At 39.6% G+C, this 12,466-nt stretch overlaps 1 protein-coding gene and 1 non-coding gene across 2 annotated transcripts; one reads left to right on the plus strand and one right to left on the minus strand.

Moving 5' to 3' along the window:
- The first annotated feature begins 3,948 nt into the window (after nucleotides 1-3,948).
- cct5 (chaperonin containing TCP1, subunit 5 (epsilon)) lies at nucleotides 3,949-11,503 on the plus strand. Its single transcript, XM_035431338.1, has 11 exons — nucleotides 3,949-4,199; nucleotides 5,037-5,097; nucleotides 5,183-5,347; nucleotides 5,514-5,712; nucleotides 6,244-6,436; nucleotides 6,882-7,031; nucleotides 7,543-7,662; nucleotides 7,980-8,165; nucleotides 9,888-10,025; nucleotides 10,631-10,811; nucleotides 11,213-11,503. The coding sequence occupies exons 1-11, from the start codon at nucleotides 4,095-4,097 to the stop codon at nucleotides 11,338-11,340; spliced, it is 1,626 nt and encodes a 541-aa protein (XP_035287229.1). The 5' UTR covers nucleotides 3,949-4,094; the 3' UTR covers nucleotides 11,341-11,503.
- A 612-nt stretch (nucleotides 11,504-12,115) lies between these two features.
- trnat-agu lies at nucleotides 12,116-12,189 on the minus strand. Its single transcript has one exon. It is a non-coding gene; the product is annotated as a tRNA-Thr (tRNA).
- Between the last annotated feature and the right edge of the window lie 277 nt (nucleotides 12,190-12,466).

A 12,466-nucleotide genomic window follows, 5' to 3' on the forward strand; every position in this document is an offset into this window, starting at 1 on the left:
ATGTATACAAACTAGAAATAGGTTTGCAAGATACAGTTGGTGACACACATTAATAATGGTGGTTGTGATCATTGAGTCATTAGAAAGTAATGATTTCTCACCAGTGCAAAGAGACACCTTCCTATATAATACTTACTACCGCTGTTGAATATAGGCTATGTATCATTATATTTTCCGCGTATTTATAATATAGTGTAGTATGTTCCATTTCTGTAAGGGGTGGTGTTTCAGCTTAGTAATTTCCAAGCTGCAATGAAGTTATTATGTCTTGATGGGCCATAGCCATTTTTTCCATGCCTAGTGTTGAGTGAGTCAGGCTGAATCCATTTCTGTTCTTCTGACACTGACAGATCCAGCCACTTACAGGCAGCAATTTGAGCCCTGAGAATAACAGCTATAAGCACAGGGTCTAGAACAAAATGTAGGGCCCCCACTGTCAGCACTCTTGCAGACATGTCAATGAATAATAGTAAAGCCATAGAAAAGCTCAGCTAACTTTATTATCTTGATACAATACAGGATTTGTTTGAACAGGATATACTGTTACCGTGAGCTACAAGTTAATAACAGGATGTGTAACATCAAATGTACACCTCAAGTTCATAAACCTCAAAAAAAGGTTTGTTTTTTAAATATATTATGTCTTTACTGAAATTGTAGTTCTTTGATTCATTTCAAGTCATTTGAGCACAAAACCGCTTTAATTAATTTAACAATACTTTAAAAAATACATCTACATGATTCAAATTTAAAAGACGCATCTGATATTATTCAGTAACTTTTATTCAGTTTGGATAGCGGATAAGGTTATCATAAGGTAAAACTGGTTTAGCATAAAAAGATGGACCTTTAGAGTATCAATGTGAGAGATACACTGTTTAAAAAACTTAATGTTAATTGCAAAACCCCTGATGAAATTTATAAAAAAGGATTAATGGAAGATATAGAAGATGGATATGAGGCCAACGTCAAACATGTTTACAGTCCCTGTGAATTCCCAGGTTTATATCACCACTGATATTGAATGATATAAAACACTCTTTGGTCTGGATGCACTGTGTAAAAAAAAAAAGAAAAATCAATAAATAGATCCAGGAAAACTTGTGGTTTATCATATACAAAAATAAAGAGGGGAAGAGGCATGGTTCAGTGGCAGCTATTGTAGTAAATGTCAGAACCATTTATTAGAAAAGAATACTACCTACTGTGCTGGGCACCCATGTATCACACAGTACTCAATGAAAAGAAAAATATTGGTTGTTCTCCAGTGTAAAACCACATATGCCTTTAACTTTTACATTATGAATGGCATTTTATACTATATTTTAGATTGTTAGAAATAAGAAGTTCAAACAAAACCATGTACAATCTGGAAGACACCGTGGAAAATATGAACCGTTTCAAAACAGTTTTCTGTAAACCACTGATGAGTTCATTAAGCTCGTGAATGTAAACTGTGGGAAGACAGCACAGGAGAGACAAGTTCTGAGTGAAATAAATGACAGCATTATCAAAGTGAAATGAATCGTGCAATGTAAAGGTGTTTTCAGCTATTTGGTGAAAGATTAAAAGCCAAATCTGGACGCAAAGCATATACCTGCCTGAGAGTTCTAGTTCACTTGTGTTTCAGACATCAAATGCTATTCAAGTATGATTCATTTCAAGCAATTTCTTGCATCATTTACTCCAAGAATGAGCTAAAGCAAACTGGCAAGGATTCAAATGTGTCTGCAAGACATTTAGTTGTTTTGGTATGCAAATATTCAGTCTATAAATATTGTTGCCAGCTAGGCATAAACTAGGTTTACTTTTCAACACCACCTCATTTCTGTGTATTTGAGTGTAACTCCAAGTTTAATTTAATACACTTTTGAGACTTCAATATTTATGCAGACGTTATTATTATTATTTTGTAACCTTTCGAGCAAGTAATTTATCATTTTTAAATCCATATTCCCATTTCCTTGACATGGCAATAAACATAATTTAACATGGCAATATTGAAAACCAAAAAGCCATTTAAATTTAACGGGCCTACATTCCGTTTTCTTAAGCTGTGTTTGCGCTCATTATAACTCAAAATTAGTTAAATAATATAGAGTAATTTAAATTCCAAAGGTTTCTACTGCCCTCTATTGGAAACAGTAATACCACAATGATAGCTCAAGCCGTTTCCTCAGTAACTGTCATAGAGAAACGGGCACGTGGCGATGTTGAGCAGATTATTAATAATAATAATAATAATAATAATAATAATAATAATAATAATAATAATAAGTGTCTGCACAATAGTGAAAAACACAAGGAAATTCTGCATCTGCACATAGTCCAAGATAATGTGTGGACCGATTGGCTTAGAAGTGTGATAATTACGTTGGACTGGGTTTGCCATGTCCTGAAATATTTCCCTTAATGAAGACACACTTTATCTCGTGGTATGTGTAGACATTCTCCCAAATATTATTCCTGGATAAATTAAACTAAGTAACCCTGGCAGACATGTATTTTGCCGAAGTGTGTGACGACTGTCTCGAGAACATTTTCCCGCCCTTTAACATGCAGAATTCAAACCAACGGCTCATGCGCTGGTGTCTTTTCTTGCAGGGCCACTCCCTGCAGATTCTACATGTTAAAGGGCGGGAAAATGTTCTCGCGGACGCCCTCTCCCGAGCCCCTTCTTAGATACTCAATTGTTTAACAGTGAAAAGTATTGGTAATGGTTTGAAATATTTTTTTTTGGGTCGCATGGTAGCGCCCCTTCTAACGGTGGGGGTGTGACGACTGTCTCTAATATTATTTTATTCTAATTGTAGTTACAGGAGTCGGCCAGTGTGTGCGGTGCACCCCTTTCTAATTGAGAGCACCTGGGGGTAAACCCTATAATAAGGAAGCCCCAGTGCTTTCTGGGCCGCTTTTCTCTTTCTTTCTCACTCTGTTCCAGGTAATCCTGCACCAGGTCTGGCGGTTGGACGGCCCGCGGGTTTTTCCCCTTCACCCTCTTTTCTTCACAGGTTTTGCGTGGTACATTCACATCCCATATTTGCACACGCGCATCCACACACATTTAATACAAATACCCTACATTTCACTCATACATGTATCATTGTTTTCGTCTTAATAAATAATTCCTTTGTTTAAAAGTGTACCTTGTTGTGTTGTCTCCCTTTTTGTCACGACTATAGCTTATGTCGTAACAAGTGGGAAGAATTATACATTATGTCACGGTTATTCCAGTCAGGCTGGACCTGCTATCACAAATGCATAATTCAGGAAGTCAAACTTCCGGAATGGCCAAAATTCGCATTTCAGCATTATGAAAGAAACCAGTTTAAGATTTCTTACACTATTCAAAAACTCTCTGCAGTCTTCTTGTCTTATATCTTCTGTTTCCCTTCGTCTTTATTATTATTTATTATTATTATTATTATTATTTTTATTCATATTTGGACACTTTATTGTTGTAAGATTTGTCATTAAAAAAGACCATCTTCTTTGTGAAATTGTGTTATTTCCACTTAATTACTCACATCTCTATTGTAGCACAACTCCAAGCCAAATTAAATAATCAGAAATCGTAGAAAGCGTAGCTTGAAAGATCACTGTTGTTTTAATAGAATACCATATAATTATCGTAACTCAGTTTTATTGCTCATCCTTCCTAAAGCACAGAATACTCTCAATAAATAAAAGATTGCCTATACCGGCAATTTATTACGAGATTTCGCGGTGTCAACGCGATAGTGGAAGGGACCATTCGTCGGTAAATTAAAATAATACTTTAGGGTACGATTTAGTGCAGGATAATTTACGTAAATGGTACATCTGTCTAGTCTGAAGTGATAGTAATTATGAATAACTAAAAATGTTTAGAATACTTAAAGAGTATTATTTCTTAAATCATGTTTGAATAATGTGCTCTGCAATCCCTCTGCAGTAGTTAGTGTCGCCCGCCGTCCTAGAGACTGTTCCAGAACGCACGGAGCCCTGATCCACGAGGTTAGCTTAGCGGTTGCACTTGGATCCCAGCGCTTTCTGGTAAATAAAGCTGAGTAACGTTATTTTCAGTCAGTTCTACGCCTGATTTCATATTGAAGATGTCCTCTTTGGGGACCCTCGCCTTCGATGAATATGGGAGACCATTCATCATTATCAAGGACCAGGATACGAAGACCCGGTTGTCGGGCCTTGACGCCCTGAAGGTATAAAATCCTTTGAATTTAATGCCGGCTAGCTAATGCTAGCTCACATTGTAGTGTAGGCCGTGTATACCTCGCTAATGTTATCTGGCACAATATGCATTAACAAAATGAGATATTGGTGATTTCCATAGTATTATCATACATAATCAAAACAGGCTGCTCATTTGTTTGCAAAGGATTAGCATTTTTTATGACAAAATAGCGGGTGCAACCCCACCCCTTAAATCTACCGATTGTCTAATCACAAGAGAAAATACAGATTATAGATAATTCAGTCAAATGGTTCATATTGAGAGGTACGCAACTGAATATATTAGGGTGCGGACTACTGATTTCAACAAATCTGATGCAAGTTAGCTATTTTTCCGAGTCATGTCCCTACCGATATCTACGTAGATAGCCAAGTAACCGATTTTTGACGTGGCTAGCTGAATTTGGCTCACTTGTAACAGCGGTTGCATGCCATGTGCTTCAAAATAAATACGGGTGTCTTGTTTTTGAGCTAGCTAACGTTAACATGCGCGCTGTAATCGCAGTTTAATTTTGAGGATTGTTAGATCATTTACAAGCGAGTGAGATCATGATATATGTAATGTGAGAATTGGTTAACCAGATTGCTTACTACCTGTGATCACTGATTATTCCAGATACCCGTTATTAACTAACATTGCAGGTATTTGTTCTTGAATTTCAGTTACCTCTTTGATAAATGGAAACTAGTTTAACGACCGAATTACAGTGGTATTGACAAGATTCTGTGCTTCCAGCTGTAAGGTTTAGCCACGTGAAAAATCCATGTGATTTTGACTTGAATTTTTATTTCTTTCTTTGTTTAAGTCTCATATTATGGCGGCCAAAGCCGTGGCCAACACCCTCAGGACGTCTTTGGGCCCAAATGGTGAGCATCTAGCTTATGAATTGACTTCTCGTTTGCTGTGGTTTCTGGAATATGTATAACCTCCATTCTTTTGCGATGTGTCCAGGGCTTGATAAAATGATGGTGGACAGGGATGGCGAAGTCACAGTCACCAATGACGGCGCTACTATACTTAGCATGATGGATGTTGACCACCAGATTGCCAAACTCATGGTGGAGCTCTCCAAGTCTCAAGATGATGAAATTGGCGATGGAACTACTGGGGTTGTAGGTAAGAGAGCTAACTAATATCATTAAATGTAGCTAACAAAGATGAGAGATCTTGTTGACATAAACACACAAGAAATCGGTATCGTATTTTAAGTTCTCCATCCACAATATATCAGTTCCATGTCATGATTTTATATGTTTTCTGGTCTTGGCTTATTTGTTCCCAGTCCTTGCTGGTGCTCTTTTGGAACAAGCTGAGCAACTTCTGGACCGGGGAATCCACCCGATCCGCATTGCTGATGGCTACGATCAGGCTGCCCGGATCGCCGTTGAACAGCTTGACAGAATCAGTGACAGTTTCCCTGTGGATCCCCAAAACACAGAGCCCCTTATCCAGACTGCTATGACAACGCTGGGATCTAAAGTGTAAGGGTTCATTGGACAAAGCACCAATGGAAGGCTTCGTCCAGTCGTAGCTGTATTGCACTCTACCCAACTTGGGTCTAATTTTTGAATGCTGTATTTCTCTTGGATTTCAGTGTCAGCCAATCTGGTCTTTAAGAGTCTTGCTGAAGTGAGAAAAAAAGTTTGAGTCAGTCTCTTGGGATCTAATCCCCTTTAGGAAACCGCCTACTGTGTTGGTTACCACCTTTTCCCCTCTCTCTCCCCCAGTCAAACCAGTGGTTTAGAGACACTGGCACATATTGCCCGGCGTTCCCACCACGGGTCATGCTTTTCCACGTCCGCCTATATTTTCCACTAATCGTGCCAGCAACATGAGAGACAGGTGGTTTATTTAAAGAGTGGTTTATTTGTCAGGTCTCAACCTTTCTTCACCTTCCTCCTGGAAATTTCTGAGCATAGGAGGATCAGTTCTCCCCCATTTTCATGAATTTCTTGTGATAAGATGACACTTGTAATGCTTATAATGTAATGTTATTTTTTCTTCTTCCCCAGGATCAATCGCTGCCATAGGCAGATGGCGGAGATTGCGGTCAATGCCATCTTGACTGTGGCAGACATGGAGAGGAAAGACGTTGACTTTGAGCTCATCAAGATGGAGGGTAAAGTTGGTGGGAAGCTGGAGGACACCCAGCTCATCAAAGGTGTGATTGTTGACAAAGAGTTCAGCCACCCCCAGATGCCCAAGGTGAGACTGGGCTGTCATTGTCATCTAACTATGAGGAAACCAACCCTGAGAAAGCAGTTGATTGGCTTTTGTAAATCAGTCTTTTTTGGCTGGACTGCAACAGCAGGGCCAGCCCTACAAATGCGAATGTCTGTGAGTGACTGACTGACTGACTGAGTGATGAAGTTACACCATTGGTCGGCCGGATCACGTGTTTTAGGTCCAGCCATATACTAGGCTTTAACCTGGTCTTGTTTAAAGAGCTGTTGATATATCTGTGATCTTTCCAACTAAACAATTTTCCATGAGGGTTTCAGCTTTTTCTAGGAAGTGCATTGTTATTATCAAGCTGCTTTGAAAAAGAAACGCATTAAGGTGATATTTTCATGCATAGTCTTTTTGGTCAGCAGTTCTAGGTGGTTGTGTGCGGTGTGTTTGTTGGCTTAACCACGCCTTTCTCTCACAGGTGTTGAAGGACACAAAGATGGCCATTCTCACCTGCCCGTTTGAGCCCCCCAAGCCAAAAACCAAGCACAAGCTGGACGTGACCTCAGTGGAGGATTACAAAGCCCTGCAGAAGTACGAGAAGGACAAGTTCCAGGAGATGATCCGTCAGGTTTGTACTATGGGCGCTGTGCATCTGCAAATAAGCGGTCCCCTTTTTATTAATATCCTCAATCCAAAATAGGCAATTATTTCTCATTATTGCCACGCCAGTGTCTCTGCACTGCATCTCAAGCATGTGCGTTCTGTCTCTGAGTCAGAATATTTAACTGCTTACCGTCTATGTGGCACTACCAAAGCAAGGCATCACTGACTGGAGGAATGGTACATCTCTCATTGACAGCTGTGGGTATGTTGCATGCTGATGGGGAGCAGTTAATGTAGCAGTAATCCCAGGAAACCCATCTGATTGAAAAAAAAAAAAAAAACAATTTACCCTACTAAGGATGAAACCAGTTTTGGCTTCGAATGCCTACTGATCTGGAGCGTTGCTTGCCACAGTTAAAACTGCAAAATGCATTGAATTGTTGTAACTTTGTAATACACAGTAGCGAACATGTTCTTAAGTATGAGATGGTGGTAATTTTAATTTTTAAAAATATTTGATTCTTTACTTTTCTCAGATCAAGGACACTGGTGCCAACCTGGCCATTTGTCAGTGGGGATTTGACGATGAGGCAAACCATTTGCTGCTACAGAACGAGCTGCCTGCTGTTCGTTGGGTTGGAGGGCCTGAGATTGAGGTGTGGAAAATGCATTCTGAGAATGTTGTCCAATGAGAATGAGGCGCCCATTATGTAAAGTCAAGTGCTAACTGTATTTGTTTACCGTAGTTCTTGGATCATGTTGCAGGTTATAGATTTCATGAAATTCATACTTTTAATACCATCCAACTGCTTTCATTTTTAAATAATTGTGTAATTCATGGCTAGGTATAGTCTGAATGTAAAAGGTCATTAATGGCAATGTCACACAAAGTTAGCCTGAAAAAGTACTTGTTGAAATGAGTGGGAATCTTGCAGATTGTTTGCAATGGTAATAATATCATTGTCCTTTCCAGCTGATTGCCATAGCGACCGGCGGACGCATCGTCCCCAGGTTCTCTGAACTGACTGCAGAGAAGCTGGGATATGCTGGCCTGGTGAAGGAAATCTGCTTCGGCACCACCAAAGACAGGATGCTGGTGATCGAGGAGTGCAAGAACACCAGGGCCGTGACCATCTTCATCAGAGGAGGGAACAAAATGGTAACGGTTTCAAAAGAACTTTGAAATGTAGGGACATTCACTTGGGGGCCAAAGGGATACACATTCTGATGTTTTGAGGCTTTATGAGCCTCTCAGGGTTCGTACGGTCATGAAAAACCTGGAAAAGTCATTGAAATTTAAAATGCAAATTCCAGGCCCTGGAAAAGTTATGTAAAATAATATTTTTTGAAAAGTTTTGGAAAAGTAATGGAAATATAGCTAAAGTTGCATCGAATATAATTACTAATTAATCCAATCATAAAAATAGTATGTATAGTAGGCCAATAAAACGTAAATTGGCTCGTAACCTTCGCGGTATTCTGGTGGTGTGAGAAGTTAATTTGGTCCTGCTCAGTCTGTTTACAGGCACGCCTCTGCTGATGTAGCAGTTAGTAAACGTAGGCCCTACTGTGCCGACAATATGCAAGGGGAGTGCAGCTTCAATAATATATCAGGGCTCGAAATTAACTTTTTTACTTGGTAGCACTGGTGCTCCCAACTTCAAAAACTTAGGAGCACCCACCGAAATGTAAGGAGCACCAACAATATATGCAATAGATTTTTTATTGATAAAAAACGACAATATAACAGTACGGTTTACAAGTTAAACTTAAACTGTCACGCCTAAAATGTGTCGACTCTTCAAGAAATTGCATGTTATGCATTCAAACGACAAAGCGCTTCTCGTCACATTAATACCGCTAATTAAATCAACCGCCAGTAAACTGCATAGGAGAAATTAGCTGTTTCAACCGGGTCGCTACACAAAACGTCTGCTTCAACTTTTCAGCTTTCGATAACGCTAATAAATTGAACATAAACTTTTGTCTTCAGGTAACATTAGTTAACGCGTTAGCTCTCTGTGTCGCGTGACAGTGGAGTGCAGCGAAAGGGAGTGATTGAAGGCTAATATTAACCATTAAAGGTAAGAATGTCAAGCTCACGATTGGTTAGAAGGGTCACCGTCAGCTCACAAGGCACATACTGAGTGTACTAACTAGTGAATGTACAGAGAAAGAGATGTTCGACTGGAAAAAGAAAAAGAAAAAAAAAGGTCGCACCAGAACAATTGTTTGCACTCGCACAAATGCTCCCAATTATATTTCAAGGTCGCACAGATTAAATTTCGGGAGCAATTTCGAGCCTTGTTTGAGACATTGACAAAAATGTTAAACTATTCGAATTTAAATATGAGAGAATGTATCTAAGTGTGTCTATCTGGTGTTTATTTGTTTTAGAGAGGCACCATATGTTTCAGATGCAGACCTAATTTTACTTAGTGTTACAATAAATAATTTTTAATCGTCCCGCTGAGATAAAGTCATTTGTTTTGTTCATGGAAATTCAGTTAAAGGTTGTGGAGAAGTCATGGAAAAGTCATTGAAAATCATTGATGAAAAAGTGTATGAACCCTGGCCTCTTATTTGTCTGCTCATGCAAGTGTTAGGGAAGGATGTCCCCATTTACAATGTGAATATGCGCACATACACTTACAGAATGCACTGTTGTAGCAACTTCACAAATTACAATATCTGGTATAAATAGCTTGCTTCCTTCAGCTAGTTACGGTTCTTTGCTTGTCTGTGCGTAGTAGCTCCCTCCATTGTAGGCTTCATGAAGTATCGTTGTCCCGTCGCTAATACAGTAGTTTAAGAGTCTCAGTGTGTCCTTAAAGCACATAGTCAGGCTTTTGAAGTGGGAGTGCTTTGCTTCCTTTGCCAGATCATCGAGGAGGCAAAGCGTGCCCTTCACGACGCCGTGTGCGTCATCCGCAACCTGGTCCGTGATAACCGCATTGTGTACGGGGGCGGAGCCTCTGAGATCTCCTGTGCCCTGGCAGTCAACGAGGCTGCGGACAAGGTAATGACTGGAGGCGGCGTCCTCCCAGCATGCGCTGACCGTTAACAATGGTATCTGTGCCCCTGTGATGTGCTTGTTGGCTTCTATTGTGTCTGTTACATGAGGAAAATTGACCTAGAAAAACTTCAGTTATCCAAAAATTATTTATTTTCAGTACTGAAAGAAAAATAATCGAAAAAATCTCATAAACATATTGTCATCTTTTGTTTGTCTTCCTTCTGTGGTCTGCCGCAGTTAGAGAACTAATAGTCTTACAGTTTTTGTAACATCTTCATGATAATTCTTGAAAGCCTTGAAATAAAACAGATGTCTTGGAGTTTATCTTGAAAGGTTTTGAGTTTTGGGGGTGTTGAGACCATTATTTTACACTGCCCTGTTTATGGTCAGTGAGGTTACAGACTCAAACAGAACAAATGTGTATTGTGCAGTTTTAATATTGTGTAATCCTGTAAAGGTTTATGGATTCTATGGAGTGGTACCTTTATGAAGAATTGAACTGATTGAATTGGTGGCATAAATAAGTGGGATCACTGGCACTACAGGCATCTGCCCACAGTACTAGCTATGCAGTGAATGGTGTGATATGGAGGCTGTTTGCTCTGCAGTGCCCCTCTCTGGAGCAGTATGCCATGCGGGCTTTTGCTGATGCCCTGGAAGTCATTCCCATGGCCCTGGCTGAGAACAGCGGCCTCAACCCCATTCAGACCATGACTGAGGTCAGGGCCAAGCAGGTGAACGAGAGCAACTCTGCTCTGGGGATCGATTGCCTGCATCTGGCCACAAACGGTAGGTGCTCTCCACTGTTTACGTTGCATTCGTAATGCATTAGTGAAGATGTGTACATTGTTTGGTTCTCTTCAATCTGGTTGGCCCTTTAAATCTGTAATCATCTATTGAGCCCTCACCTTTTGTTTTTAATTTCTTTCTAGAAATTTTCATGTGATTTTTTTTCTCCATTATGCTTTAGAAACATTTTTCTTGGAGCTTTTAAAGTTTGCAAGGCACAATTAAAATAGTTTTAAATATTGCTAAAAATATTTTTTTCAAAACTGATGATGAATAACTACAGGTGGTTTTGGATTTTGGTAGTATCTGTACGACTGAAGGGAAGAACGGTCATGAAGACCATGTGGTTTTATGAAGTACAGTCCTCTAACCGCTGCTCCATTCCTATGCGTTTAATCCAGATATGAAACAGCAGCACGTGATCGAGACGCTGATTGGGAAGAAGCAGCAGATTGTCCTCGCCACCCAGGTGGTGAAGATGATCCTTAAGATCGATGACATCAGAACCCCAGGGGAGTCTGAGGACTGATGTGGCAAAATCTGCGGTCTGACCGAGGGAGCAGTTTCAGTGCCCTGAACATCTTGTGTCCAGACTTAAATGCAGCTATTTATTCTTTTTTTTGTTACCACAAATGCACCCCTGGAGCTGTAATTGTTTGAGTTCATTAATAAACTGTTAGTCTGTCAAGCTACCTGTGTTTGTTTCGTTTTACTTCTCGTTCTTCCTAGCCATAGTAATGTTGACAAAATACAACCAATAAAACATTTACCAAAAAGACAACTGGACACTATTTCACACACCACATAATTGTGTAGGGTAGAAAGCAACTTTGTTAAAGGAACAGCAAACTTGAATGATTCAGATGTTAACAAAGCCTATCGAAATAAAACATCTATTTAGTACAAATATTATCCAATTAATGTACGATGAACGGTCTGAATGTGCTATGAATTTGTCAGTCACAGAAATCAGAAACATTTTGGTTTGCCATATGTGCTGTATTTCCTGAACTTGTACAAATGGAGGGTTTTCATTGTAGCATCTGAGGGCGTAGACACTCCATCTTAACAATAAGTTCCAAAAATGGTTCATTTCACGATAAATTGAATTTCATGGTTTTTCGGCATTCCACTTAAATTACACGCAAAGCCATATTATTGCATCCTATTAACGTGTGTTAAATGCATTATTTTAGATCTTCAGTGTCCGTGTTGTAGAAGGCTTGTCAAGTTTCAGCATTGCCGTTAGTGCTGTGACTTCAGTGGTAAAAGCATAGCGATAAAAGCACCACACAGTAGATAAAAGGCACCGCTGGGATTCGAACCCAGGATCTCCTGTTTACTAGACAGGCGCTTTAACCAACTAAGCCACGGCGCCGTTGTGAAACAAGCGAATCTTTTAGTCTTGAATACGCACTGTGCCTTCGTATGAATTTTTTTTTTTTTTGGTTTTTTAAGCTTTATGAACATAAATTCCACTCTGACTATAAATGAATAACCAACTGAGTAAGAATCTACACCCAGAAATGGTTCTAGGATTTACAAAAATATATTTTATCTATGCAGCGTAAGCCTTGCATTTTGGGTGAGAATGGCATGTTTATCCAAAACCGAAAGTATTACAGTTAATTCACCGAAAGGCAACCAAAATCTTT

Source organism: Anguilla anguilla, chromosome 8 (assembly GCF_013347855.1).
Source record: "Anguilla anguilla isolate fAngAng1 chromosome 8, fAngAng1.pri, whole genome shotgun sequence".
In the NCBI taxonomy this organism is placed as follows: domain Eukaryota; kingdom Metazoa; phylum Chordata; class Actinopteri; order Anguilliformes; family Anguillidae; genus Anguilla; species Anguilla anguilla.

What these genes read in the sequence shown, in the direction of transcription:
- cct5 (XM_035431338.1), top strand. Translation starts at nt 4,095, where the DNA reads ATGTCCTCTTTGGGGACCCTCGCCTTCGATGAATATGGGAGACCATTC. An exon ending in TTGGAGGGCCTGAGATTGAG is followed by an intron (nt 7,663 to 7,979) that starts GTGTGGAAAATG and finishes TGTCCTTTCCAG; the next exon opens with CTGATTGCCATAGCGACCGG. An exon ending in TCAGAGGAGGGAACAAAATG is followed by an intron (nt 8,166 to 9,887) that starts GTAACGGTTTCA and finishes TTCCTTTGCCAG; the next exon opens with ATCATCGAGGAGGCAAAGCG.